Source organism: Phoca vitulina, unplaced genomic scaffold, assembly GCF_004348235.1.
Source record: "Phoca vitulina isolate PV1807 unplaced genomic scaffold, GSC_HSeal_1.0 scaffold16, whole genome shotgun sequence".
Taxonomy (NCBI): Eukaryota; Metazoa; Chordata; class Mammalia; order Carnivora; family Phocidae; genus Phoca; species Phoca vitulina.
Genome location: NW_022589719.1, coordinates 14,694,691 through 14,721,225, shown reverse-complemented (window position 1 = coordinate 14,721,225; position 26,535 = coordinate 14,694,691). Strand labels below are relative to the sequence as shown.

The following is a 26,535-nucleotide window of genomic DNA, read 5'->3' as shown; positions in this document are numbered from 1 at the left end:
TAGTCACCCAATTAGCAAGACATGGAAGTAGCTCCTGAGATTTCAAATTGTTTTTCTCATACACCCTGGCCTGTAAGAGGTCACAGCAAATGAAAACAGTGTGCTATTAGGAGCCACATGTTGGCTGAGTGATCACTATTCTGTTTTTCTGTGAAATGTTAGCTGAATAAGAAATGGAATTTGTCTGTGATGGGATACTAGATGTAGGCACTTAGGGGTACTCTCTTGTCTAATTATCAAAAACTGTGTTAAGAAAGACTAAATTATCATCTTAGATTATGTACTAGTTTGCCTCTAGGGTAGCATAGCAGAATTTCATTCAATTTTGCTTACCTTTCCCAATTTACTCTGCTGCCCTGCCCCCTCCTTGGGGAGGAGAAGCCCTGCAAACCACAGGTCTCTTCCTCCACCCCCACATACCCTTTGTTACTGGAGCTGTCTGTGTGAGGTATGACCACCTAACTCAAGGGCAGCTAATTACTAGACGTGAATTAGCTGGGTTTTCTCTTGAGACTGTGATGAGGCAATTTTGAATCCTGCCTCAGAAAACCGCTGTACAGCTGGATCTGAAGCAGTGCCAGGGCGAGCAGGAATTATAAGGGAAGATGAGGGACAGGAGTAAACACAAGAGGCTGCTCTGTCATGGGGAAAGAGAAGCAGGAAGCACAGACAAAAATGGAGCCTGAGAGTCTTAACCAGTTCCCATCCTGTCTCCACCAGGCACAGGAACACTTCCTTGAATGGGGTTCTGTGAAATGCCCTTTCCATGCCCCACTGTGGATCTGAACTAGTCTGGGTGGGTTTCTGCTCCTTACCAGCAGTCTCTAGTAAGAAGCCGCAGTTAGAATACAGAACAGCTGAAGACTAGGAGGCTGTTAAAAAGAAACTAAATCTCTTTCTTTTAGATTGCAGAGAGGGAGTGAATGAATGAATGAACGAACGAATGAACAAATGAAACTTCCAAGTTGAACAGGCCCCCAAATATGGCCTCAATATATGCTAAATTTATTTCTATTATGTTCATGCTCTTTTTAGAACCAGAAGAATGAATGGTGGCAAAGCTCTCTTCTTACAGAATAAAGCACAATGCCGACCAAGGACATAACTAGTCATATAGCACACAGTTTCCCCTGGTGAACGAACCGTGGCTCCAAATCCCCTTGTAATGAACAGTTTACTATTCTGAGTCCATTCTCCACACTCCCCCAATCCACTTCCAGCTGTAAAGCTCTGAGCAGGCTGCTGGTTTGAATGGGTCACCATCTGTGACATCTTCCCAGTTTGCTAGGAAGAACTACTTTTTACTCTGCCTCCCATAGCACTTAACACATTTCTCCACGTGGTTCTCATACTGGTACAGCGTAATTCTCTGCTCACGAGTTCCAGTTCTCAACTGGCCTGTAAGTGCCTTGAGAGCAGGTCTGTGGCTCGTCCTTTATTCCTACTGCGCCTCGCAGCCTGTCTGGCACACGTGCGGGTGGAGTAAACCAAGGCCCACTAGCTGTGTCTCCTGAGGATTCCTGCAGACCGTGATCAAGACTGAAACTTTTTCTGTAACAAATCAACTGAGGTCACAACGATGCACACAAATTGGTTTAACCATTTCAACTGAGTGAGCCTGTAACTTTAAAAAAGCCTATAGTTAAAAACAAAGACAACGTGCCAGTATCACGTCAGGATTTAAGTATCTGCCAGTTAAAAGGTATATTTCAAAACACTGCCTGGTGTTGGAGATAGGCAAGAGGTTAGAAACCTCAAACTCATTAGGTACAACTCTCATCTTTGGTGAGCTTAGACTGTACAATAACGTCAATACTGAAAAGTCCAAGTAGTCATTTAACTGAAACGACCACACGAGAAAAGCACCACATTCAGCATTCCGGCTGAAGTGGTTAAAATGCCAGACCCAGAGCTGCACTACGTTTCCTAGAAACACAGCTTCCAGGTCAAGCAGACACTGGCTGACGGAAACTTAGCTTTGTAAATAAACTACTTCCTCTGATGCACAGTGAAGAACAGTCTCCTCTTTCACGGCTGCACTTTCCCCCTGGAAAAGCTGAGGATGGGGGCTAGAAAGCCATGAACTGTGATGTGACATCAGAAGTGTTCTGTTGAAGGTCACGGTGTCACTTATTCACCGTATTCTCATTTCAAACAAGGAGAGCAAAGACTTAAGGAGCTAAATTGCCATTAAGGTGCTACTTTTGTTAATGGAGACTCAATTAATAAAATGTCGTGCTGACCGAGGATGGTGTCTGAGGCTACACGAGGTGCTTCCTGCCACTATATCAACATTTTCTGAATCCCAGGGAAGGAGTGACTCAACTTACTCATCTAGTCACTGATGGAAGTGCTGGAACAAAGACCTATCTGGGTCCATCAGAGGCAGTTCCTTCCTAATCTGCTTACTGCAAAGGAGAGCAGAAGAGCAAGGATGGCCCATCCTGCCTCAACCAAGTGATCCAAGAGATGCAAAAGAGAAGAGAGAAAGATATGGCCATGTTGTCTCTTCAGTGCGGTGATTGTTAACATATGAACCCTGCACAACAGAGAAGAAAAGCCAAATGACCGCCAGACTCTCACCAATCAGACAAGTTACCCCTCTTCCCAAGGGAAGGGGCAAATAATGGCTAAGAGAGGCAGAAGCGTGGAAGGGAGGAGGAGTTGTCAGAAATTTCTCATTCTGAGGATATATGGGGGTGGGGGGAAATAAGTTTTCTCCCCAAGCAGACTCCCAGGCTGACACTGTGAACATGTTATCATAACATGAAATATGCTGGAAGAAGCATATAAAGATGCTAGCATACCAAAGATGCTGGAGACACACTGTGCACAAAGCTACATAAGTCCCATGACCTCAAGGCCCTGTGTGTCTATGGATCCCACTTTGGAGATGAAAAATAAATTCTAGCTCCTGTTTCAGATTCATAACAAAGCCCAAGAGAAAGTGAAGGCTATGAGCAGAGGCACAGTGGAAAGGCACGTAATCTGGTGCACTGAGACAAATGCAAAACGGAGTTATTACATCTTCCTCTCCAAACCAACCTTTCCTCCCAACAGCATGACTCCCCACAGTCTGTGGTCTCCTAAGACAAAGACCTTGGAGTCTTAGAGCCATAGAGGGATAGAGCTGGAAAGCACCTAAGGGGCCACATTAGACTCAGGCCTCTCGTTTTATAAATGTTCAAACTGAAGCCCAGCGAGGCTCAATGACTTGTCCGAGTGTACCTAAGGAAGTAGTGGCCGTGCTGGGCGTGGAAGCCAGGGCTCCCGAATGAGCTCCAGCTTTCTCCTTTATTCCTCAAATACACCCATTCACTCCATACTCTCCATCTCCCTGGCCTAGCCCATGTGGCCCCCAGCTATTCTCCTCTCCCCATTGCTCCTATTCTTATCCAGGCCTAGAACTTCACGATCTTTCACACGAATCACTGCAATGATGTTTGGGCCAAGACTCCTCTCCATCTGAAATCACGTCACACACTGCCCCAACAGCCATCCCCTGCTCTGCTGGGGTGGGGTACACGGTTTTGCCATTGCTCTTTTCCCTTTGCTGGCATGTTCCACATAGGAGCTGCTCCTTAGCCTTGGTCTTAGAATGGAGGAGAAGGGAGCAGAGCTAAAGCTGATCCACAGTGGACATGTAGTGAGTGAGAGAAAGAAATGTCTCTTGTTGTTGTAGCCACTGAGATTTCAGGCGCATGGGCATCCCCCATGCACTTACAACACTGCCTTGCACAAAGAAGACACTCCACAGACCTTTTTTGTTAACTGAGTAAATACATCATCTCATTAATCCTCACAGTAACCTTACTTTAGACACTACCAGCAGCTCCATCTTGCAGATGAGAAAACCAAGGCCTAGTTTAAACAGCAGGACTAAGGTTCTAAAACCACTAGGTGATGAGCTGGAATTCAGACCCAGAACCTCTGATCCCAAAGCCCACATTCTTTAACCAGTGCATCACACTGATTCCGAGAACTCTTAAAATTATGAGAGTTTGAAACACACATTTGGTTTTTAATAATGTATTATCTCATTGTTGTCTTATTTCTTCATATATTACAATCTTGACTATCCCCCACCATCTCCTCTTGGTTGTAAGCAACTGGCATCCTACCACAAGCCTAATCACCTGGGTAAGACTCCGGAAAGACTTGTTTACTGACTGATGATAGCTGATTCATGGCAAGAGCTCACCTTTCTTATTTCCGGTCCCCTGAGCCAGAAGTCTGGCTTGCGCACTCCACACCTTGACTCAGAACTCCAGCGGCAACATCTTCATTTTAAACAACTTTCAGGTCTCATGGAGACATGCCCTTTGAAGGAGGAGATCACTTCCTTCTTCCCAGATGTCAGCCCTAATCACTCAAAGGCAGGAAGGAAGAGAAACGCCTTCAGGAAAGATTGTTTTAAAAGAAGAAAGAGGAAACAGCCAGGCCTCAAGCTGGGAAAGCAGGAGTCAGAACAAAAAGTCTGTTTATCTTGGGAAATACCTTGTGATGATACATCTGACCTCGCCCCTGCTTTTCCAGACAGTAGCTTGCACCGAGGCTGGCTCAGATGGGCCGCTGTTCTCCAAGCTCCTTGCGCACGCGCACACAAGTTTGAAGCCTAATGGGCGGCCGCGGGCACGATGGCACTTCTGCAGCCTGCTACCGGCCAAGGACTGGCAAAGAGCACTACCCAAATCTCTCCAGAGGCTCTGCCGCCACAGTCCTGAGAGCGCAGTTTACTCCCTCCAAAGCTCTCCCTGCCACAACCCTGCCCTCTCAGAAGGCCCAAACACAGCAGACGGGGCAAGTGTGCAGCTTGAAGTGAAAACAGCCAAGAAACTAGCCTCAAATAATTAGGTTAAAGCCCCTCATTAGAGCACATGTCCAAGAGAGACATTTCATTTACTTAATATTAATTTACTAAATATTTTAAATTTTCGTTTATTTATTAACGTATTTATTTCAGTGCAAGCCTACAATGGTGATTCGAGAAGGCAGTAGAGAGGTGGCTATCCAGATGGCTCTGGTTCAAACCTTAGGTCTCTCCCATTTACTGGCTGTGTGACCTGGGGCACATTATTCAAATCTTTCCATATTTCATTTTCCTCATCTGGAAAACGGGGACGGTAATAGCCTCTACCCTTAAGGGGCTACTGTAAGAATTAAATGAAATCGTGACACATAACATCCTTAGGACAGTGCCTGGCACACAGTATGCCTTCAATCAGTGTCAGCTATTATGGCCACGATCATTATTATCTAAGGAATGGCCAAGGGCTCATGCGTCCTGGTCAGTAGTCATTCTCCAAGTCTGGAACATGGCAAAATATTGCTCATGCATGTCATTAGCAAATAGTATAACAGTCCTGCTACGCATTACTGAGAGAAAGAAAAATCAAGCACAGATGTTGCCGGAGCTCATAGGCTGTTGGTGTGACAGAGCACGCACCTGATTACAATACAGAGAAGAAAGTGCTAAGTCCAGAGATGAACCATAAAAACCAGAGAGGGGATCAAAGAAGGATTCATGGAAGAAGAGGGAGTGAAGTTGGACCTTGAAGGAAAAATAGGAGTGGTACAGGTTAAAAAGCAGACAGAGAGCTGAGTCTCCATAACAGCAGAGCGCTGGAGGGAAGCCAGAGAAGCCGCTGCTGAAGAGGCAGCTGGGACACTGGTCAGGAGCATGGCACTAGATCCAGAATGGTGGTGTGCGTGTCCACGAGGCCTGTAAGGAGACTGACTCTTCCCTGTGCTCTTTACTTACCTGAGCATTCTCACAAGAACTTCTCCTTTACGAAATTTCTCCTTACTTCTCTTTTATGTACCTGAAAGATTCCCACTAACACAAAGCCTAAAGGCTCAGGGCAATGTTCACATACATGCAAGGTGCTTAGTACTTACTAGGCGCTTAGTAAGTATTCAGTAAGTGGTTTCTATTATAATGTTACTGTTACTTTGACACAGATCCGACATTTGTAATTTGATTCAGTTCGGAAAGAACGAAAGGACCTACAGTGGAATCAGGAAGGCATGATTCTCTCAGCTCCAGACTTCAGAGAGACAGCTTCCTCCACTGAAACTCCTCTTGGTACTACAATCGGTCTCAGCCATCACGCTGGCTCCAGAACCTGCTCCAGGAGGTAACCACTCCTCCCCCTACCTATACTGCTTCCCCTCCATCTGAAGGGGCTAGCAGCAGCAGGTCAGGCTCTTAGAATAGTCCAGTCCTTCCTCTTCACCAACAAACCATCCTCCTGTCCTTCTTTTCTGTGAACAGCTAGATTTTACTTATCTGGTAAGGACCTTCATTGCTGCAGGATTCACGCTACAACTGTCAACACAACTTACAGCAACTAGAAATTTCACTGCCTTACCGGTCAGCTTCTATTGAGAAAGAAATGGTTCAGAATGACAAGTGCTTATGTGGGTCTGAGGGTAAGCAAGAAGGCCCCTTTGATGAGGTACGGGGAGAAGGATGCTGGAACTACTAAGACCACATAAAGGCTGAGTAGCCAGGGGCAGAAAGATAGAAGAGTATGAGTCTCTGAAAAGAGCCCTAATTGCCGGAGGTGTCGACACACAGCGTTTCCGACAGGAGGGTCAGTTCCTTTAAATCAATTTGGCAACTGCAGAGGATGAGGCTTGCCCATCCCAAACAGCAGTAAGGTTAGATCTGGTTGGAGAAATGACAGTGCTACTCATTTATTTAAACACGGGCATGTTCAGAGAAATAAAACAAGACTGAAAATAATCAAGAGAAGACTTTCTTATCATTAAAGTAGCCTGGGTCAGTGAGCCGCCCCTAGATACTTTAGTAGTTGGTTCTAAGCAAAAAGTATGATGCATAAGCATTATTTTGATAGTCACTTGGGAACCCTATGGCTTGGGCAAGGTGTTCTTTAGGCTAGGGTTTGAGGATGAATGAAAGAGCCTAGGCTTAAGAATGTTAACACTGCCAGTACAGTCTCTGGCAAGCCTTATGGGTATAGAACTCCAGAGCAGCACGGAAGAAAAGTCCCCTACCAGCGCTGCCCTTGAGCAGCTCAGGCTCAGAAAGTCACGCACGTTTTCTCTTCCATGTCTTTTCAAAGGGTGCATATACATTTGCTCATTTCATCTCCCCCCACTCCTCCCACTCTGAATCCTATGACCTTGTTATTCTCATTCTGTGGAGTTCTGTGGACAACAAAAGCAGACCCACAAACAACAGCTGAAGGTAGATGACCTGACAAGTGACAAACTCAGAATGCTCTCAAGTGAATCTAAGGGTTTCCTATTCCAAACCGGGGTTCCCTCCACAACTCAAAATGGGTTTTGCAGAGCTATTTATTCATTCAAAAATTGAACTGTGTGCCTATGATGTTCCAGGCACTAATATACGGTGGTGAAAAAGGCAAAGCTTTTACCCTCATGACACTTATTTTCTAGTGGGGAAGAAAGAAAATACTATGTTAAATACATAATATATTTTCATGTAGTAACAAGTGTATACAGAAAATCAAAGCAGGGTATGGACTAGAGATCTAAAGAGGTAATATTTTGGCAGAAGCCTACATAAAGTGAGAGAGCGAACTATGTGTGAAGACCTGGGGATGAACATGTGGGCAGAAGGGAACACAAGCACAGAGGCCCTGAAGTCAGAAGGAACACCACACCTGTTTAAAGAAGCAGGAAGATTCTTCAGGAGAAAGTATATGATTGGACCAGGATGGTGGGGTGGTGGTGTTGAGAAGTCCTTGGATTTGATGTATATTTGGGGGCAAATCTGACAGGATTTATTGATTAATTGGACATGGAGTGTGAAGAAAAGAGAGATACTGACTACTGATATTGAGACATGATGATACCATTTACTGAGAAGGTGAAGTCAAGGGCAGAGAAGCACACTGAAGAGGGAGGAGAGCATAAGAATTATGTTTTGAACCAAAGTAGCTGTGAGAACAAAGGTGCAGAATGTAAGTAAGGAGGCCTTACTTCAAATGGGGCTAACTCTCACCACTTCCAGCTCTAGCTGGGAGACCCTGGACAAGTCACTTACTCTCATGCAATCTGCTGATTATGTAATAGGAGGATAGCAAAACCATCTCTCAGTCTTGTTAGAATAAGGAAATGAGAAGTCTATGCGCACCTTTTAAGTTGTAAAGGTGATGAATCAAGGTCAATCTTCTTGTTTCCTTCATTACTTCTGGTAAACGTTTATTCATTCATCTTAAAAAAATTTTTTTGGTATTTATTTAAATGAATATATGAACCTCAAGTTGGAATGCAATAATGTTCTTAACAAATACCATTATAAAAAGACTTTATATCATCCAATTCTGTTTCACTTGTTTAGTACTTTATACTTTGAAGGGCACAGAGCATCATTTCCATTTCTTCTTTGCATTTCTTACATACTACCATTCACATATATTATCTCGCTTGCTCCTTAATACAGAGTGGGTGCCACTGCCCCAAGATGACTGATGAGGAAGTTCAGGGACAGAGAGTTCCACTGAAGGCCTGACATCTTGGTTTCATTGCCTATCTCTCTTGGCTTTTATTTTTCTTTAAAGATTTATTTATTTTGAGAGAGAGTGAGAAGAGAGCATGAGTGGGAGGGACAGAGGGAGAGGGAGAGAGAATCCCAAGCAGACTCTGTGCTGAGCACAGAGCCCGACATGGGGCTCAATCTCATGACGCCTAACCAACTGAGCCACCAGGCGCCCCTCTCTTGGCCTTTAAATAAAAATACTGTGATCCTGGTGTATAATCCATTTGGCATTAGTGCTTGGTCGTATCAAGGAAATTTCTAAAATAGAATGCTGAGCACTTCCATAATCTTAGTGAAAAAAAAACCACAACTACCCTTGGATGCAGCACTTGACAGTTGGCAAAATACTCTTATGTAAGTTATTTTCTTAGTTCCTCCAAATCTGTGATAAGCACATGATTCCTACTGGATGTAAGAGGCACTATCATGTGACAAAAGGATAAGCCTACTTTATTATACACTGTCTATATCAGTGTACAAACCAAAAATGACCTTGCTCTCCATTATTTTGTATTTAGTAATGCTCCTTGTCATTGTCTGATTCATTCATTTATTCCTTCCTTCAATCAATGTTTAAGGGTCTACTCCGTACTAGGCAATGTGCTGGGTGCCTGGTATATACACTGGTACCGCAACATTTTGTTAAAAAGTGAAAGGAGTTACATTAAGACGAAAAGAACAAAAAGCTTATTTATGATGGATATCTTATTTTTAATGAAATTACAGACATCCAAATTGGTTTTTTTTTTTCCCATGTCAATTTAAAAATATATCCCAGTGGCCCTTTCTAGGCTTCTTTTTCTCAGGAATGTTTATCAGCTTCAATTATCTGAACCCTGTTAACTACACTTCCAATTATACTGGAAATAAATTACATTAATAATAACAGTTCAAAAATCCCAGTTACTTGAAGTACAAAATTGCCTTACATCTCTTTCTGGGTGGCAAATTTTTAGTATCAGGTCTCAACATATAGTGGAGAATGAGCTACATTCCTCCAGTTGAGGAACACGGCAGCTAGAGTATATTTATGTGACAGGAGTTAAAAGAGCCTTATAATCAGTAAGTTTGGGAATGCTGGGCTAAACAAAGAGACAGGACTCATTATCACAAGGCTTCTCAAACTCTTTATTATACCACGGTACTTATGGAAGTCCAAGAGGTGGGTCAGCCAGCAGCATGTGCCACGCTTACTGGACAATGGAACCCTAGTTGAGAAGGGTAAACTCAACAATTCAAATAATTAGTGTTCAGTCTAATACACCTGGGAAACCTCACATTTGGGGATTCCCATTTATAACCGCATGTGACATGCATTTTTTTTTTAAAGTAGGTTGCCGATTCTTTAAGCTTGCGGAGAGTTGAGTAGACAGAACAGATGTATGCCCCTGAAATGTGGAGGAGAGACCAATCGCTATGCGTAAACAAGGACTTTTTTTGGTTTTGACTTCTACTATAGCTCCAACAGCTAGCACTGCTTGGTACATGGCAGACACTTGGTAAAATCTGTTAAATAAATGGATAAAGGGATGAAACTTGCAGAAAGGAAAGAAGGTTATGTTGATTTCAGTATGAGTGGCCACACTGTTTTTCTGTCTTCAATGATTTCAATTTTCATATCCAGACTTCTAGACAGTGCTTAATTTATTTTCTTAGAACAAAAGACTGAGAATTATTCCAACAGCCTTTTGCATCATGACCCTGTACTAATCTAATAAGAGAAAGGTTACTCTGCTCTTTGTTAATGAACAGCACATTAATGAGAGCTCCTTGAGATAATCCCACCTCTATTATGCAGGCAAAATTACATTTTCTAGCATAATTATTGTGTCAATCGAACTCCCAAATTTTGATATTAATTGTTTCACTTGCAAAGGCAACATCAACTTATTAGAGTTTGTTAAGCCTCTGGAAAATTGAGGGGAAACTCATAGTTTTAAGTAGTGATTATCAACCTATACTTCTCTTTTATTCTATCTTCTGCATATTTTCTTCCCAGCCAGAAGGACTGGGCAAGTTTTATTTCCTATAATTGGTTTTAAGAGAGAAACCAATGGGTTTCTTTAAAATGTGTTTTTAAATTACATACCACTTACATTTCTCAGTCCTTACTTGAGACTCTAGGATATAAACTCTTTGAGGACATGGACCTTGAATGTTTTGTTGAAAATTATTCCTGGGACACCTGGGTGGCTCAGTCGGTTAAGCATCTGCCAGAGTCCTGGGATCCAGCTGCGCATTGGGCTCCCTGCTCAGCAGGGAGCCTGCTTCTCCCTCTCCCTCTGCCTGTCGTTCCCCCGTTTGTGCTGTCAAATGAATAAATAAAATCTTAAATTAAAAAAAAAAGAAGAAGAAAGAAAACTGTATTCCTGGCACCAAAGACAACACCTAGAATGAAGAAGGTGCTCTCTAGATACTGCTGGATAAATGCTATGTTTCTCTTCCCACAGAGACTCCTCACTTCTGTTGTTGTAGCTGTTATTTAATCTCTACACCCAATGTGGGGCTCAAACTCACAACCCTGAGATCAAGAGTCACATGCTCTACTGACTGAGCCAGCCAGGAGACTGAGACTCAGCCACCCCCCCAAGACTTATCATTTTAAAGTAAAAATCTCTCTCTCTCTCCCTGATCCTCTCTTTCCCTCTCCACCCACCCCTATCTCTCTCTCTCTCTCTCTCTCTCACACACACACACACACACACGAATACAGGAAAGTCTTGCTACACACTATGACATTTTTTTCCCAATGAAAACTACACAAACATGGAAGTTTGATTAAAATACATCATTAGGAGCGCCTGGCTGGCTCAGTCAGAAAAGCATGCAACTCTTGATCTTGGGGTTGTGAGTTCGAGCCCCATGTTGGGTGGAGAGATTACTTAAAAAAAATATTTTTCATTAGAGGAGTTCTAAGCCTGCGTATTTGCATATAATGTCCCCAAGTCACCTCCTCTTCCAAGCCTTAACCCATCCTGAGCCACAGAACAAGTTAGGAAGGAACCATAGTTCATATTTATTCACCTGATCAGCACTGGAGACATAGGGTTAATCTATAAGCTAGGAGTGTGTTAGATCTCAGAAGCATGACAGGATATTCTCCAATATATCTCCTTCAATAATTTTTATGTTGCAGCTGACCTTACCTCCGCTAGAAAAAATATTATTTTCCTTTTTACTGTAAATTGTTTGTATCTACTTAAGTCTGATTTTATTCTAGATTGGGACCATGACTTCCCTACAGAGTAATACAGGTTTTATTTTATAAATACAAATCAACAGGACAATAGGATTCAGTACAGTGACTTAAGAGCTCTGTGACATTGGGCAAGGTACTGAATATATCAAAGTCCGATATGAAAATAATAAACACCTTTGTGCTAGGCTGCTGTAAGGATTACATGAGATGGATAATCCATATGGAATGCTTAGCTTACTTTCAATATTACAGTCTCTGAGGGCTTATAGACTAACAGCCACAATGATCAAGTACCTCAACAAGTGCATCGTCTCTACAAATCTTCCTTTTTACTCTCTAATAAGCCAGTCTCCCTCATTCCATCCACAGAAGTCAAAACTCAAAACAGGTATGCTTTCTCCCCAAGCACGAATTCTTCCCGCAGAGTTTAGATAGCATTTCTAGATTGCTCCTGGCTGGGTGATATCATTTAGGGTAGTCATTCCTCTGACCCCCTGCACTTTTATGTAACATTCTTCTTTCCTCATCTGGTTCCTTAAAGAGTCTTGGTTGGGTGGGGACTTGACCCTTCATTTCAGTTTATCAAAAATTCCTAACCAGAGGGGATGAGTGCTGAATTCTAGGGGCATGCTGGGCTGGAGCATCTGTGCCTGGCCTTTTCATCTATGCAGCTTGCCGGTAATTGCTAAGTTTTCCCTCCTGAAACAATTATCCCCCCATTTCTCTCCCTGCCCCCACCCCACCCCCCAGTTAATTATCAGTTCTGGAATTAAACATGCTCGCCTCTCCTGCCATTGCCATGACAACAGTTGGCCTGCATCTGCCACTGGGTGAACACTGGCTCTTTTAGAAGAGGCGATGGTAGTTGCTGGCTCGACAAAAGCCAGGGAATAAACTCCTGTTTACCTGTCTGGGGAGAGAAGTTCTGGTTCGTTCCACTTTAGGCATTTTCCTGGCAAGCTCCATCTCAACTTCTGTCTCAGGCAAACTGCTTTTCGCCATTCAACAAAGAAAATGAAAAAATTTCCTGATAAAAATGCCAAATCCCTGTTGGGTTGTCACTTATTCCCAGCCAAGATGTTGGAAGATATGAATCTTGCATCCCCTGAGAAAGGCAGTATAATGCAGTGGTTGAAAGCATAGAATTTTAAGCCTGAGAGATCTGGGTTCTAATCCTGGTGGACTCACTTTCTGACTGTGTGACCATGGCTTAATCATATAACCTCCTGTAATATTAATTTCCTCATCTGTAAAAAGAAGAACGGAGTAACTACAGCTCACAGAGGGGTTCTGAAGCTCTGAAGAATATATGTGGGTCTGGCTCCTATTTATACTGTTCAGCACAGAAGCAGGTATCACTACTGCACCTGAGCAGCTGTCAGCCCCGGACAGCTGTAAAGCCAGGGCAAAGCTGGCAGCGCGGTCAGCTTTCAGCGGTCCCTGCCTGAGGGGCAGTCCCTGTGCAGCTGGGCCGTGACAGCTCGCTGCCCCTCACCTCAAGACCAAGAAGCGCCGAGCAGCCAGGGACGGCTGAGAAATGCTTCTCTCCCGACCTTCGCTGCAACTCTTGCAGCTCCTCCTTCTCTGGGCTGTGTTCCTCGTGCTCAATCTCACTTTCCTTTAAATAGAATTGATGGAACCAGAGTGGAAGGAGACAGGTACTCACCAAGGAAACAAAATGCTTTTCCGTTTTACAACCACACTGCAACCTACGGGGAACAATTTGGTAGTGGTGCTGGGCGGGGGGGGGATGAGGCATTTCTATAAGAAAGTGCTTTTCTTCCCTGAAACCTCTGCCTGCCTGTGGATAAGGAAGTATTTCTTTTATGAACCACTCATAGTTAGGTCCTAGGTCCAAACGAGCACAGGCACATACATGAACACTGCTCCTTGGCAAAGACCTCACCATGTAGGCTACCCAAGTTTTATCTCAGCCTTTGGCCATCTCTCTTAATGTTCTGAAACTACCTTCCTGGAGTTGTAGTTTTAAAGAAAACTACATTCATTGACTCTAAACTTCACATCATCTTTAAAAGAGAAAAGTAAAAACAACAAAAACAAACCAAAACACAGGAACACACCAGCTTCTGCTCCCAGCATCTGCTAGAGATGCCTGCTGCGGGTTTCTGGGTATAGAGGCGAATGCAGTTCAGCCACATGGAGCTACAAAAAAGGGGAGGATCCTTGGAAGCTGTTGGGAAAATGGAATTACTGACCTCTTGCCTGCCTCTCACTGGGAAGAAGTGAGAAGATGCTAGAGGCTAGCAGGTTTCTCCTAGAATGACAAGATACCACTAACCACAATTTCACTGTGGCTGCCACAGTTGAGGGGGCATAAGTAATGACATCAAATTTAGTTATTCTTAAAACACAGACTGGAGTTTTGTGACTTCCTAAAACTGATTCTGTTTAGAGCCAGTCCAGAATGGCTATGAAGACAAACAAGGAAGAAGAGAACTAGGCCCCAGCCAGACTCTTCAGCACCAGATCTAATTCAGGGACAAAGGTAACATCGATTTAATTCTTAAACTAGCTTTTAAAAAATGCCTTTGGTCTTAAATCTATTTGGAAAATGTTGAGGCTTTAGTATTCCTTTTCTCTATTAATTTGGAAGGAACCAGATAACTACTTGCCAAACCTGATCTTAAATTTGAGGGAGGCAGGTGCTGTCAAAATAGGGGTAGAAGATATAAATCAAACAATTTCCCTCTTCAGCTACTTTAGCTCAGTTGCTTGTTTTTCCAACTAAAAAAAGAAACCCAAAAGGAGAACACTTTCAATGCTTCATAGCATATTTGACCTTTAAGTAAACAGAGTGTGCTATTTTGATGGGGAAACTGAGGCACGAAGAAAGCAAACAATTCACCCGCAACAAATCACAAGATGTGACTACAGGAAGAGACCCGTAAGATTCACGATTCTGCCCACTTCTTCTAAAGAAAGGACAAAGGGGTAGTACAAACCTCTTGGCACCTCAGTATAGCACGTGAGACCCGCCTCAAGGTGGACTCACCCATCTTTCAGCCTCCTCTCCTGCCATAGCCCAGGTACGCAGTGCCTCACCATTCCCCACACAGCACATGCGTTCTTCCTCTGAGCTTTCAGGCATGCTGGTCTCTGCTTGGGTGCCCTTCCTACCGTTTCCAACTGGAAAAGCCCCCCTCTCCCCACTCTTCAGGGTCCAGCACAAATGCTCTTTTCTGATTCTCTACTCTGCATTAGTTGTACCCTACTCTACATCCAACATACTCATTATAGAGCACCGTTATGATTAAGAGTCCACGTGCTTGAGTCAGACGACGTGAGTTTGAACACCAGTTCTACCACTTTTAGCTGTGCCATCTCATGTATATATAACCTCTCTGCAACTCTAGGTAATGTATTAACCACCTATTAGGACTGCTAAGAGAAATAAATGAGATAATATACACAAATGTTTCGAGGAAAACCATAGCATGCAAAGTGATATTCAGGCCCCTTCTACTGGGCCTTTCATTTTTCTTTTCTTTTCTTTTTTGCATTACGAAGCCAGAAAAGGCAGGCAGATGCATGTTAGAATACAGGATGCTCCTTGCCAGCATTTCTAGTGTGAGACAGATGGAAGTAAACCAGAGGCACCTTGGCTGAATTTTCCAGCTGTGAATGGATTCTCTGGTTATATACCAATATGCACAAAATAAAATAAAGTGACTATCACAGGTAAATTTCTGAAAAGCAATTACTTTAGCAAAGGAGGCTTGCTTTTATTATAGGTAGGCAGCATAATGCATAACATAGCTTTATCCTTTGTCTGGATGAGTAGAGGATAAATAATTGACATCAGCAGGGGAAAACAAAGTCAGCCCAGGTTCCGAAACAGGGAAATGTGATCAAGAGATTCTGTACGCTGAAGGCCAACTGAGATATTGGAATCCCACTTCTGTATAATAAACAGCCCTGACATCTCCATTCCATGCCACAATTATCAGAGCCATGTTCTTTGGCTTCTAGCTAGGTCTTCCGAAATGAAGACAATGCAAAAACCAAACCAGGAATTTGCAATCAGGGGACAAAAGAAACCTAAGTGTATCATTGACTTAGTTCCTTTTTATGTTTCCAAACTAAGTTGTCAAGAAGAGAAATGTCGTATCTAAGAACACATGGTTATTATTTGGGGGAGGGGGGAGAGTACCTAGTATATAGCCCCAAGAAAATTTTTAAACAAAATTGAGAATATTTTTTAAAAATCTACTAAATTACAGAATCTATAGGCAGATTCCTTCCACTCCATACGTGATATAAGACTATTGCTTCACACAACGTTAGCCCAAAAAAACTGGGTGGGGAGCAGGGGAAAGAAAGGCTAGTGTTTACAGGGAAATAAAAACAGCCTACAATGAGGCAACGAGGTTGAATGACTAGCCCAAGGTCTCATAGTCAGTCTCAGGCAGACCAAGACCAAGAATAGAATAGGTCTGCTGACTCTCCTTGAGCTCCTACTCCTTCAGAACTCACTGCCTGTTTGATCACAGACTCAGATGGGTCAGATTCACACTGATCTCAGCAGGAGCTTTCTGCCTGAATAAGAGCCAGCTCTGAAGATAAAATATTCTACAGAAGTCCCAAATATGGTTGTTACTATTAAAAAGCCATTTCCCTCTAAGTTTAAGAAAAAAAAAAAAAGCACAGAAAATCTTAATAGCAAATCAAGATTTAATACTGATCTTGCTCCTTTTTCCTCTGAGCACAAGAGTTTCAGGGTCCTTCCCTCTCTGACTTCCTCCCACTACAAAACAGCTTCGAGGCAGCAGATCCTACTGCCACCCCCTCTCCTCGAATATATATTATTTCTCAGCAGGCTCCAGTAGGAGTTGAGGAGCCAATCTGTGAGGGAATGAACACAAGATCTCCCATAATAGCACAGAGAGACAGAAAATTGCTGCCAAAAGTGTAAATTGCTTTTTTTTTGCTTGAAAAAAAAAAAAAAAACACTCTGGGCTTCAAAGACACCCTCTTAAAAGATAACTCCATGGTGGTTAATATCCATGTTCTACAGATTAGGATTTCTGTTCATCCATGCCCTCCAAGAATCCTTGCCATCTATGTAACTGTAGAATGGATTTGAAGAGTAAACCACCAAACACAGGGGCAACAGGCAGGGAATTCTGCAGGGTCAAAGGAAGGCTTGGCTGTCTGCTCCCCAGGGAGTCTGAAAGTACTCCTTTTGCTGCTGACCCTGAAAGGGCACTGTGTGAGGGTGAAATGAAGAAATACCCCTTTATAATGACAGAGGCTAAGGAGAGGAGAAGTAGCTTGCAGAAAACAGAGGCCCTAGCAATTCAATGTCAAAGCAAGTGAGACCTCCCAGGTTAGAGGAATAAGAGCAAAGCAATCCTCCGAGAGTATGCGTGAATCCTCCTGGCTTTCCTTCAGGGTCACAGAAAGAAATGCGCTGGCAGATGAGGGCAGGTAAGGGCAGACAGTCCAAACAGCGGTGGAGGGCATGAACCCTGAAGCCAGAGTAGATTCAAATCCTAGCTCTGCTACTTACTGGCTCTGTGATCTAGGGCAAGTTAATCTTTCTGAGCATTAATTTCCTCATTTTACAAGTGGGCTAATAATTACATCATAAGCTTTACATGAGGATTAAATGAGAAGTGATATAAAATACCGTACACAGTAAACCTTCAATAAATGATAGCTATGATTATTGTTATTAATCAGCAGGACAATTACACAATAAAATTCAGGACCAGGAACAGACATGACCAACAGCACAATATTGGGATGCTTCACGTCAAATGGCTTGGGGAATCAGAACCAAAAGGAGGAAAGAAGGCAGGGAGGCTGGCAGGAGGGAGAACACAAGCTCTATTATAGACAAATATGTATCCATAGCACGATTTCCCTTTGTTCCTGTGGAGTGGCTGGAGCCCAGTCTCACTGGACTTGGGTGCGGATGGTGAACAAGCGGCTGAATGGAAAGAATGCCAGCAAGGGAGACACAAGTGTCCTAATCCAAGAGGCCTGGACACAGAGTCTCCCAATTCATTCTCTTCCATCCCCTATGCAGGCACACCCACACTTCCCTTCATTCAATACTTTCATTCAATACTTTCAGCAATACAGAAGCCTCTGGAACAAAACTCTGGCTTATTGAGATGGTAAAACGTGTATCATAAATGAGAGAATTTCAGATCAAAGGCAATCTGCCCTGAAGTGTTAATTGGAATTAACTGAGACAAATGGTAGTTCAACACAAACTGAATGGAACCAACAAATATAAATTTAAAGTTTAAAAAGAAAATTTGACTTCGTTTTCTTCTTTCTGTCAAATTAGAACATGCTCTTCATTGTACCAAAGGGTTCATTATACCAAAAAAGGGTTCTGTCGTTGTACCAAAAGAGGATTCTATCAAGTCCTGGTATAACAGATTCCCTGCTGACATCCACGATAGCCTAGCTCGAAGGAGACAGCTTGATATCTTGGTTGCTAGTAAAGAAACTCTATGCTTCACGACTATCTTGTCAAAATGACATGAAGGTATCTGCAATTAAACTCTAAAACCAGTATCTACACTAAATAGTATCTTTGAAGCAAGTTAATCTCTTCATCAAGGCCCTGTATTCTTCTACTCAATGTGACTCTGACATGTAACCATGAAGACAAATGAGTGTGTTCATCCTAATCAGGTTCCTCCAAGCTACATGACATCTGCTAAGGTGTTTTCATTATACTGGTCTTGTCTGAACGCTCTTTCTGGGGAAGAAGAAAGTCTAGGGCTCTGTTTGGCCTGGATTTTAAGGAGCTAAAGCTAGTCTAGACAGTAGGAGAGATGGGAGTGCCAAGGAGATAATTTAGAGTCTGTCGAAACCAAAGGTCTGTGCAAAATGGTAAACACCTGGCCAATAACTAGAAAAGATGTGGATTTAGGCTCCCATCATCACTACTTTAGTCTAACTAGTCTCCCACACTCTGGTGTTAATCCACTTCCAGTTAAGGCAGGGGAGACTTCCAAAATGCAAATCTACTCGAGTTAATTCCTGTTTACAATTCTTTCAAGCTTTCCCATTGCCTGCAAGACAGAGCTCAAACACCTTAGAAGGTCTATAAGGCCCTAAAGGATCTGGATTCTGCTTTCTTTCTTCCACTCTTCTCTTGTCTAGAGCTTCTGCACAAGTTGTTCCATCTACCTAGAACAACCCTACCGCCTACCCCCTGCTCCTCCTTTGCCTGCCTTCTCATCTTTCAGAGCCCTGTTTATATATGACCTTTTAGGGTAAGCCTTCCCTTACCCTCCAAGAACAAAGCAGCCTAAACTTCCCTCAATCATAGCACTTGTCCCACAGTATAAGGGCCCAGTGATATGCTTATTTCTCCCACAAGGACAGGAATACTGGGTACTATATACCCAGTGAGTAACACAGTGCCCGACACATAGTAAGTCATGAGAAAAGAAAGGGAAGGAGTGGAAGGAAGGAGAGAGGGAGGAAAGAAATGAACTGCAATTCTGAGGGAGCCTGTTCCTGAGAACGGCTGGAAGGTGAATTTGAAGAAATTCCCTGAGGCTTTGCAGTTCTAAAGCAGGGTGCCTGTGGCTTTAGCCACAGTAGACAAGGAGCTAGATCTAGGCTGAGAACCATAGTTCTCAAAGGAGAGAAGCACCAAGAGATGCAGATGTGGGATAATGTCTGGCACCAAGAAACTGGCAGAGGGTGGGGGGACAGAGAAGGAAAAAAGAAGAAACTTTCTTTGTTGGTTTATAAACCAAAGAAGGACTGAATTTTGGTTCCAGTAAGGTAACCTTGGACAATTCATGTACCTTCTTCCAATGAGAAATTTGAACTAGATAAGTGATTTTCAAACTGAGTTCTTTGGAACCCTAGGTTTCTGCAGAAGCCCCTCAGGGTCTATTGTATTGAAGAGAGAAGGTTCACCAATGGATCTGGCCCGCAACTTTAGCCAGAGAAAAACTCTTTGTATACTGGGGTTCTACTTAAAGCTCATTTGAAAAAAAGGCGGGGGGGCCACTTCTGCTAAAACTAAAGCTTGAATAGCAGCGGCCTAACTGAACTCTCTGACACTTCCCAGCCTGAACAGTTCTTGATCCTATGTGACACAGGACCCACCTGGACATTTTATTTTACTTTGTACAAATGCCCCTTGACTGTGTGGATGGCAAAGCTGCAGCATTTCCTAGAGCCTGTTCTCACTGAGCAGCATGACAGCAAAAGTAAGGAAACCAAAACTCCAGGTTTACTGCAAGGCTGAGGCAATAATGAAATACACTTTCACATTTCATGTGGTGATACAGAAGCAGAAAGGAGCATCTTCTTTCTCCTAAACCAAGTTAAGAAATGTAATACCTATGACCTAGGATTCATGGTATCAGTGTCTCGAGTCAGATGCAAAAATGTTATACGTCAGAAACAAAGAATATTGGACCCAAAGCCCATTAAAAAAAGCAATCCAATTCCAGTCAAGAAAGAACAATGCAAAAGTTTATCTAGGCAGTCCACCTGATAGCCTAATTACCATTTAAATATAGTGCCTACTCTTCCAAGCAAGGTATTCTGAAGTTACTGTCATTACATACTTTAAAGTCTACCTTTATCTGAAGGTTACAGGCAGGAAATGGCACAGATGGGGAAGGAGATGGGAGTCTTACAAAATAAGATTTTCAAAGCCCTGACTTAAGATGTTGATCCCTCTTCTGTGCTGTTCTTTGGCTGTCCATATTTCATGGGGCATTAAAAGGCCACAAATGTCACTCTACTTCAATTCTGAGAACAGACAAGCAGCAATAATGTGATCTTACCTGGGTCCTTCCTCGTCACCCTGAAAGAAACAGAAAGAAACAGCATTAGAAATCAACACTGGTAGAGACAGATTTAGGTTTCTTTCTTTTCCCTCCCCTCTTGCAACCTGAAAGCAAGGCTTGTGCATTTACTTTAACACAGACAAACCAGCAGATGTCCAAGGGCTAAGGCAAGGGCTAATATAATCCTATGCTCGAACTGTCCAGCAGAGATCAACTGATAATTTGCCTTTGCAAGCAGGTAAGTGAATGCACAGACCTAGGAGGCCTAAATAATAGCCTTGCCTTTTTATTTGTATGGCTGGCAGTATTTAGTTCTGAGCAAACTGAGAACCCAAAATAGCAGCAGGTCTTAGGCAAAAGCTGACCAGCTCCAAAAGCACCAAGCTGTTTCCTTCAAAGAGTCATTTCTGCCCTGGTCTAGCATTTTTCTCTCCAAATATGAACATAGCAACTCTAATATAGGGCACACTGTGGTAAAAAGGGCACTGAACTGGGACTCAGAAAATTGGGACTCTAGTCCAAGCTCTATTATTTATTAGCTATGTGCCCTTGGGCAAGTTAATTAATTAATCTGAACCTTGGTCTTCTCCTTTATAAAAGGGGAGCTCTGGCATTTGATGATCTACAACATCCCTCAGCCCAACACTGGCTTTTCACTTTTTCTCATTCACTGTCTATAAAAACAATGTGTGAGGGGTAGCTGTCAGGTACTGCATGCTCTGAACCTAACTTTATCGGTGATCAGAGCAGAGTCCTTTGACTCTCTTCTTGTGATCACACAAAATTTTTCAAATGATTCTTAAGCCTTCTCCAAGGGACCTCACTCCTTCTTTTGGTGATGGGGTATTTTACATCCTTCTTTTTAGCCTTTCAGGGTTGGTCTCAATGGAGAATGTATCTCCTAGTTGTTAACTCCCCAGAGCACTTAATGAATTTGATTGTTCCTATAGGTATAAAGAATGAACTCTGGAGTCAGACACTCTAGGTTCAAATCTTGACTCCATCACTCATTTGCTGTATTACGTTGGTCACGTTATTTTGCCTCATTTAATTTTAATTTCCTACTTTGTAAAATGGGGTAATAACTGTGCCTGTATCATAGGACGAAAGGAGGATTAAATGAATTAATATGTATAAACATCAAGCACAGTGCCTAAGACACAGGATGCACTTAATAAAGGTTATCATCACTATCAGTAACAATTCAGCATGATAAGCTACTACCGGTGAACACTAAGGGTAAAAGACAGTAACTTAACCTAGGAACTCCCATTCAGGAGCAGGGGAAACACAGAAAGAGAAAGAAAATGAATTATGTTAAGGGCTCTACCAAAGACATAAACAGAATGTTTGTAAGTCAGAAGGAAAGTGATAAACACAGCCTCTTCTGGAGAAAGGGGAAGGGAGGGCTTCACAGAGGTGACATTTATATTGGAACTTAAGGGATAAACAGGATTTTCCCAGGTTGGCAACAGAAGATGAGTGGGAAGGGCACTGGACAAGCAAGAGCAAACGCACAGCAATGTTTAAAAAAAAAAAAAAGTATGTTAAAGGAATTTTGAGTTCGAGGATACTAGAGAATGGGGATGTGTTTATGTGTGTCTTGGACAGGGGTTGTGGCGAAGTGGCCGTGGTGTGGGGTTGGAGGGTTGGTAGTGCAACTGAAGTAAAGGGAGATTGCCAGGGCAGAAGCATGTAAGGACAGCTATAGCTAGAAAGGTGATTTAAGTCAGATTATACATTGGAGGTTGGATAAGGAGGGCATTTAGTAGACTGTTCAGGATTTGCAGTACTGGTCAGGGCACTAATCATCCACACTCTAATGAGAGAGAAGTGGGGCGAGTAGTGCAAGGAGGGTATAGGGATGGTGGGAGCTTTCTTTCCATTTTGAATGACTGGCATGTCTTATGGGAACTATAATCTAGTAAGAAAAAATTCATATAATTTAAATTTGAGTTACATAACTATCAGTGACTTAATTAAACCTCAACACAAGTTTTCAATTATCTTTGGATATTCAAACATAATTGTCTAGGAGAATCTTACAGAAAAAAGTATCCAAACATTCTCCTGTGATTTAGAGTGAGTCCTCACAACTGTAAATCTTGGCACAGTGGTTAAGAGATGGACTTTCTGACTTAGAGAAACATGGCTTCAAATTTACGTTCATCAATTCCAACAGCAAAGATTTTGGCAATTTGCCTTAACTTTTCCAGGTTCAGTTTCCTGATCTACACATGGAGATTCTAATTCCTACCTTATAGGGTGGCAATACAGATTAAAATAAATGAGAAAACATGTAAAACACTAAGAAAATGTTTGGTACATTATAAGTGTTCAACAAATGGTGCTCATTATTGTACTTTCCCTGAATTAATTAATAACATCTCTAGGGAAGAGTGAGGAAGGACAGAGAAGATGGGACACAAGACTGTGCTTCACATTCATCCATTTCTACAGCTTATAGATACGTGGCTGTTCAGAAGCAATAATCACTATCACAAAGCATGGGGGAAGACCAGGGTGAGAGTTTCACTGTTGAAGGAATGAATAAATGAATGAAAGAACAAACACACATACATATGGCAATTCTGAATACGTCAGCAGACACTCAGAAGATTGCTAATCTTCCTTGTAAAAGATGTGCATGCTATTCCCTCCTATTCTGAAAGCCTAAGCTAATTCCTGTCCATTCTTGAAGATCAAGCCTCATTTGGAAATTTTTTTCTCACTGACAGACTGAGTGGAGTAATCCTACTCTGTCCTTCACAATTGTATGGCTCATACTCCTAGGCTGGTACTTAAAGCAGAAAACCAAGTGACAGCAGTATACAGTGTCTCCCTCTTTGGATTTCAATTCCTTGAGAAGAGAAACTGTACTGTTAATCTCTTTATTCACTGTACCTTACACAGCATAAGGCACATAATTAATAATTATTCAAAAATGGGGCGCCTGGGTAGCTCAGTCTGTTGAGCGTCTGCCTTTGGCTCAGGTCATGATCCCAGGGTCCTGGGATCGAGTCCTGTATCAGGCTCCCTGTAGAGCAGGGAGTCTTCTTCTCCCTCTCCCCTCTACCCCTCCCCCTTGCTCGTGCATTCTCTCTCTCTCTAATAAATAAAAAAAAAATCTTAAAAAAAATAACAATTATTCAAAAATGGAAAGGAGAGAAGGCAAGATATAAGTAGGATTTAAGATTAATTTCTACCCCCCCCCATTACGAGTAAATCTTGGTTTCAGAGAATATTAGAACTGAAAGTTTGCTAAATACCAGTTTCTATTTAAATGACTTGTCAGGTTAAGCAATGTTCCCAAATCCCTCCATCAAATATCCTCAACGCTCTTGGCTGGTAGGCTACATTCTAGTATCTTACCACCTTGTTTCTACTTCCACCAGTGGAAATGTCTGTTCACCAAGAAGCAAATAATTTTGTTCCTAAGGCTGTTTAAATCAGTTGAGCTTGTAATTATGACAACACATTTTATTAAATAACAAAAAGTGAATGCAAGAGGGAAACACTGCCTCCATGAAAACTAAGCTGAATGCTTCCAAAGCATTCAATAAAGATGAGTTACTTGAAAATTGCTGTCAACTTTGGGGTGCCTGGGTGGCTCAGTCGTTAACCGTCTGCCTTCAGCTCAGGTCATGACATGTTACTAGGGTCCTGGGATCGAGCCCCACATCGGGCTCCCTGCTCAGCGGGAAGCCTGCTTCTCCCTCTTCCATTCCCCCTGCTTGTGTTCCCACTCTCGCTGTGTCTCTCTCTGTCAAATAAATAAATAAAATGTTTTAAAAAAAAGTTGCTGTTAACTTTGATGTAGGTGAGACACATGCAAAATATTAGAAAAAATAAAGTATAAAAGTCTAGGATTCCACATTCAGCTTGCTTCGAATGTTATCCTGAAATTGGACCTTATAAACAGTGCAGTATGGATGTGGTTTATGCCAGAAACATAACATTCCACTCCAAGCGGCAAACCCGTATACTCAAAGGCCTGAGTCAAAAATCAAAGAAATATACATATACATAGTTCAGTACTCTTCTCTCAAAACTAGACAAAAGATGGAAGTACTCATGACATGCAAATAAAAATAAACACCATTTTTTAGTACTTGACTTTGGCAAAGAAGTTTATAAAATTCAGGCAAAAAAGTGAGAGACTGTCAAAACTGGTGATGAAAATATACACTGATGTAACTGTTCTGGGGATAGTTAACAAATATGTACAAGAGCCTAAGAAACGTCCATACTTTTGACTCAGTAATTACGATTTATAAACAAAGGCATGCACTATAATGTAATAAATAGCAGTAAGGAAGTTGGAAAAAACTTAAAATTACATAAAAGTTAAGTTTGTATCATTGATTCAGGATTCAAACATTATGTTTATTAAGAATTTCTGGTAATACGAGGAAAATTTTAAATATACTGTTAAGAAAAAAATATCAAGGGGGGGACGCCTGGGTGGCTCAGTCGGTTAAGCGGCTGCCTTCGGCCCGGGTCATGATCCCAGGGTCCTGGGATCAAGTCCCACATCGGGCCCCTTGCTCAGCAGGGAGCCTGCTTCTCCCTCTCTCTCCCTCTGCTTGTGCTCTGTCAAATAAATAAAAATCTTTAAAAAAAAAAAAATATCATGAGGGGATGAAGATATTAACTAACCTTACCGTGGATATCATTTTGCAGTATATATGTGTATCAAAATAATCACACTGTATACCTTAAACTTACATATATGTCTATTTTCTCTCAATACACACACAAAAAAGAAAAAAAAAGGAAAAAAATACCCCAATAATAACCATCAATTTAGTGTGTTTACTTTCTGCTCTGTCTATAAGTTTTTAGCATTCCAAAATGAGTAAGAAGGAAATAACTTTATTTAGTTATTTGAAGAGGAGAAACACCACATCTCATTAGATCTGGGGAATGGTATTAAAACTTGTCCTGTATACTATATTCTATAAGAGGACCCAAAAAGATTTATTAAAAACACATTTTTAAAAAGAAATGTCATCAGGAAACCTTGTAATCTCTGGACTTCTTCAACCAGAAGCTCTGTGATTCTGCTTAGCCTAGTCAAATTCATCTGTACTAAAGATTTCTTAAAATATATTGTGTTAATGGACTGGTTTTAAAATGATTTTCAGATATCAAAGGCAAATAGTACTTGAGCAGGTGGACTATTTACAATTTTTGTTTTTAGCAGCTTTACTGAGGTATAATTTATAATACCATAAAATTACCTGTTTTAAGTTTATATTCAATGACTTTAAATTTACAGTTATGCAACTATTACAAACTTGCTTAAAAACTATATATATACAGATATAAAATTATGATTATACTTTCCTTAATTTCTTTAGAAACATATGATTGTTTAAAATTGTAACTGTCTTGCAGTATTTATAACATGTAGATTTTCTACTTGACAACTATAACAAAAGGGCATAAAAAGAGTGTTAATTGGCCTATATAGTTTCAAGCTATCTACAATTTTTTTTGAAGATTTTATTTATTTATTTGAGAGAGAGAGAGCAAGCGAGAGAGATCACAAGTAAGGTGGAGGGCAGAGGAAGAAGCAGGCTCCCCGCTGAGCAGGGAGCCCAACATGGCACTTGACCCCAGGACTCCCAGATCTTGACCTGAGCCAAACGCAGACGCTTAACCAACTGAGTCAACCAGGCGCCCCTCAAGGTATTTACATTTTATGTGAAGTTGTACTGTATTAATTTTTAGTAGACAGAAAATTAAAGGATTTCTATGTATATTATATATGCTACATATATTATAATACATGTTATAATCCACACAGAAATCATTACAAAATAAGAACAAAGTAATAGAGCTAAAAGGCCAAAAAATGTATTAAAATGGAATTCAAATAACTGTTTCAAAAGTCTAAAAGAAGGCAGGAAAAGACAAGAGGAATAGAAATAGAGGGACAAGCAGTAAACAAATCATGAAATGGCTGACTTAAATTTAACCATATTAATAATAACATTAAG

The 26,535-nt window shown here is 41.8% G+C and overlaps 1 protein-coding gene across 1 annotated transcript in view; it reads right to left on the bottom strand.

The window, feature by feature from the left end:
• TRIM44 (tripartite motif containing 44) overlaps nucleotides 1–26,535 on the bottom strand; it is a 110,425-nt gene that overhangs the window by 31,497 nt on the left and 52,393 nt on the right. The window contains exon 4 of the mRNA XM_032413906.1: nucleotides 20,528–20,547. Coding sequence (XP_032269797.1) covers nucleotides 20,528–20,547 — 20 coding nt within the window. The remainder of the gene's footprint in view (nucleotides 1–20,527; nucleotides 20,548–26,535) is intronic.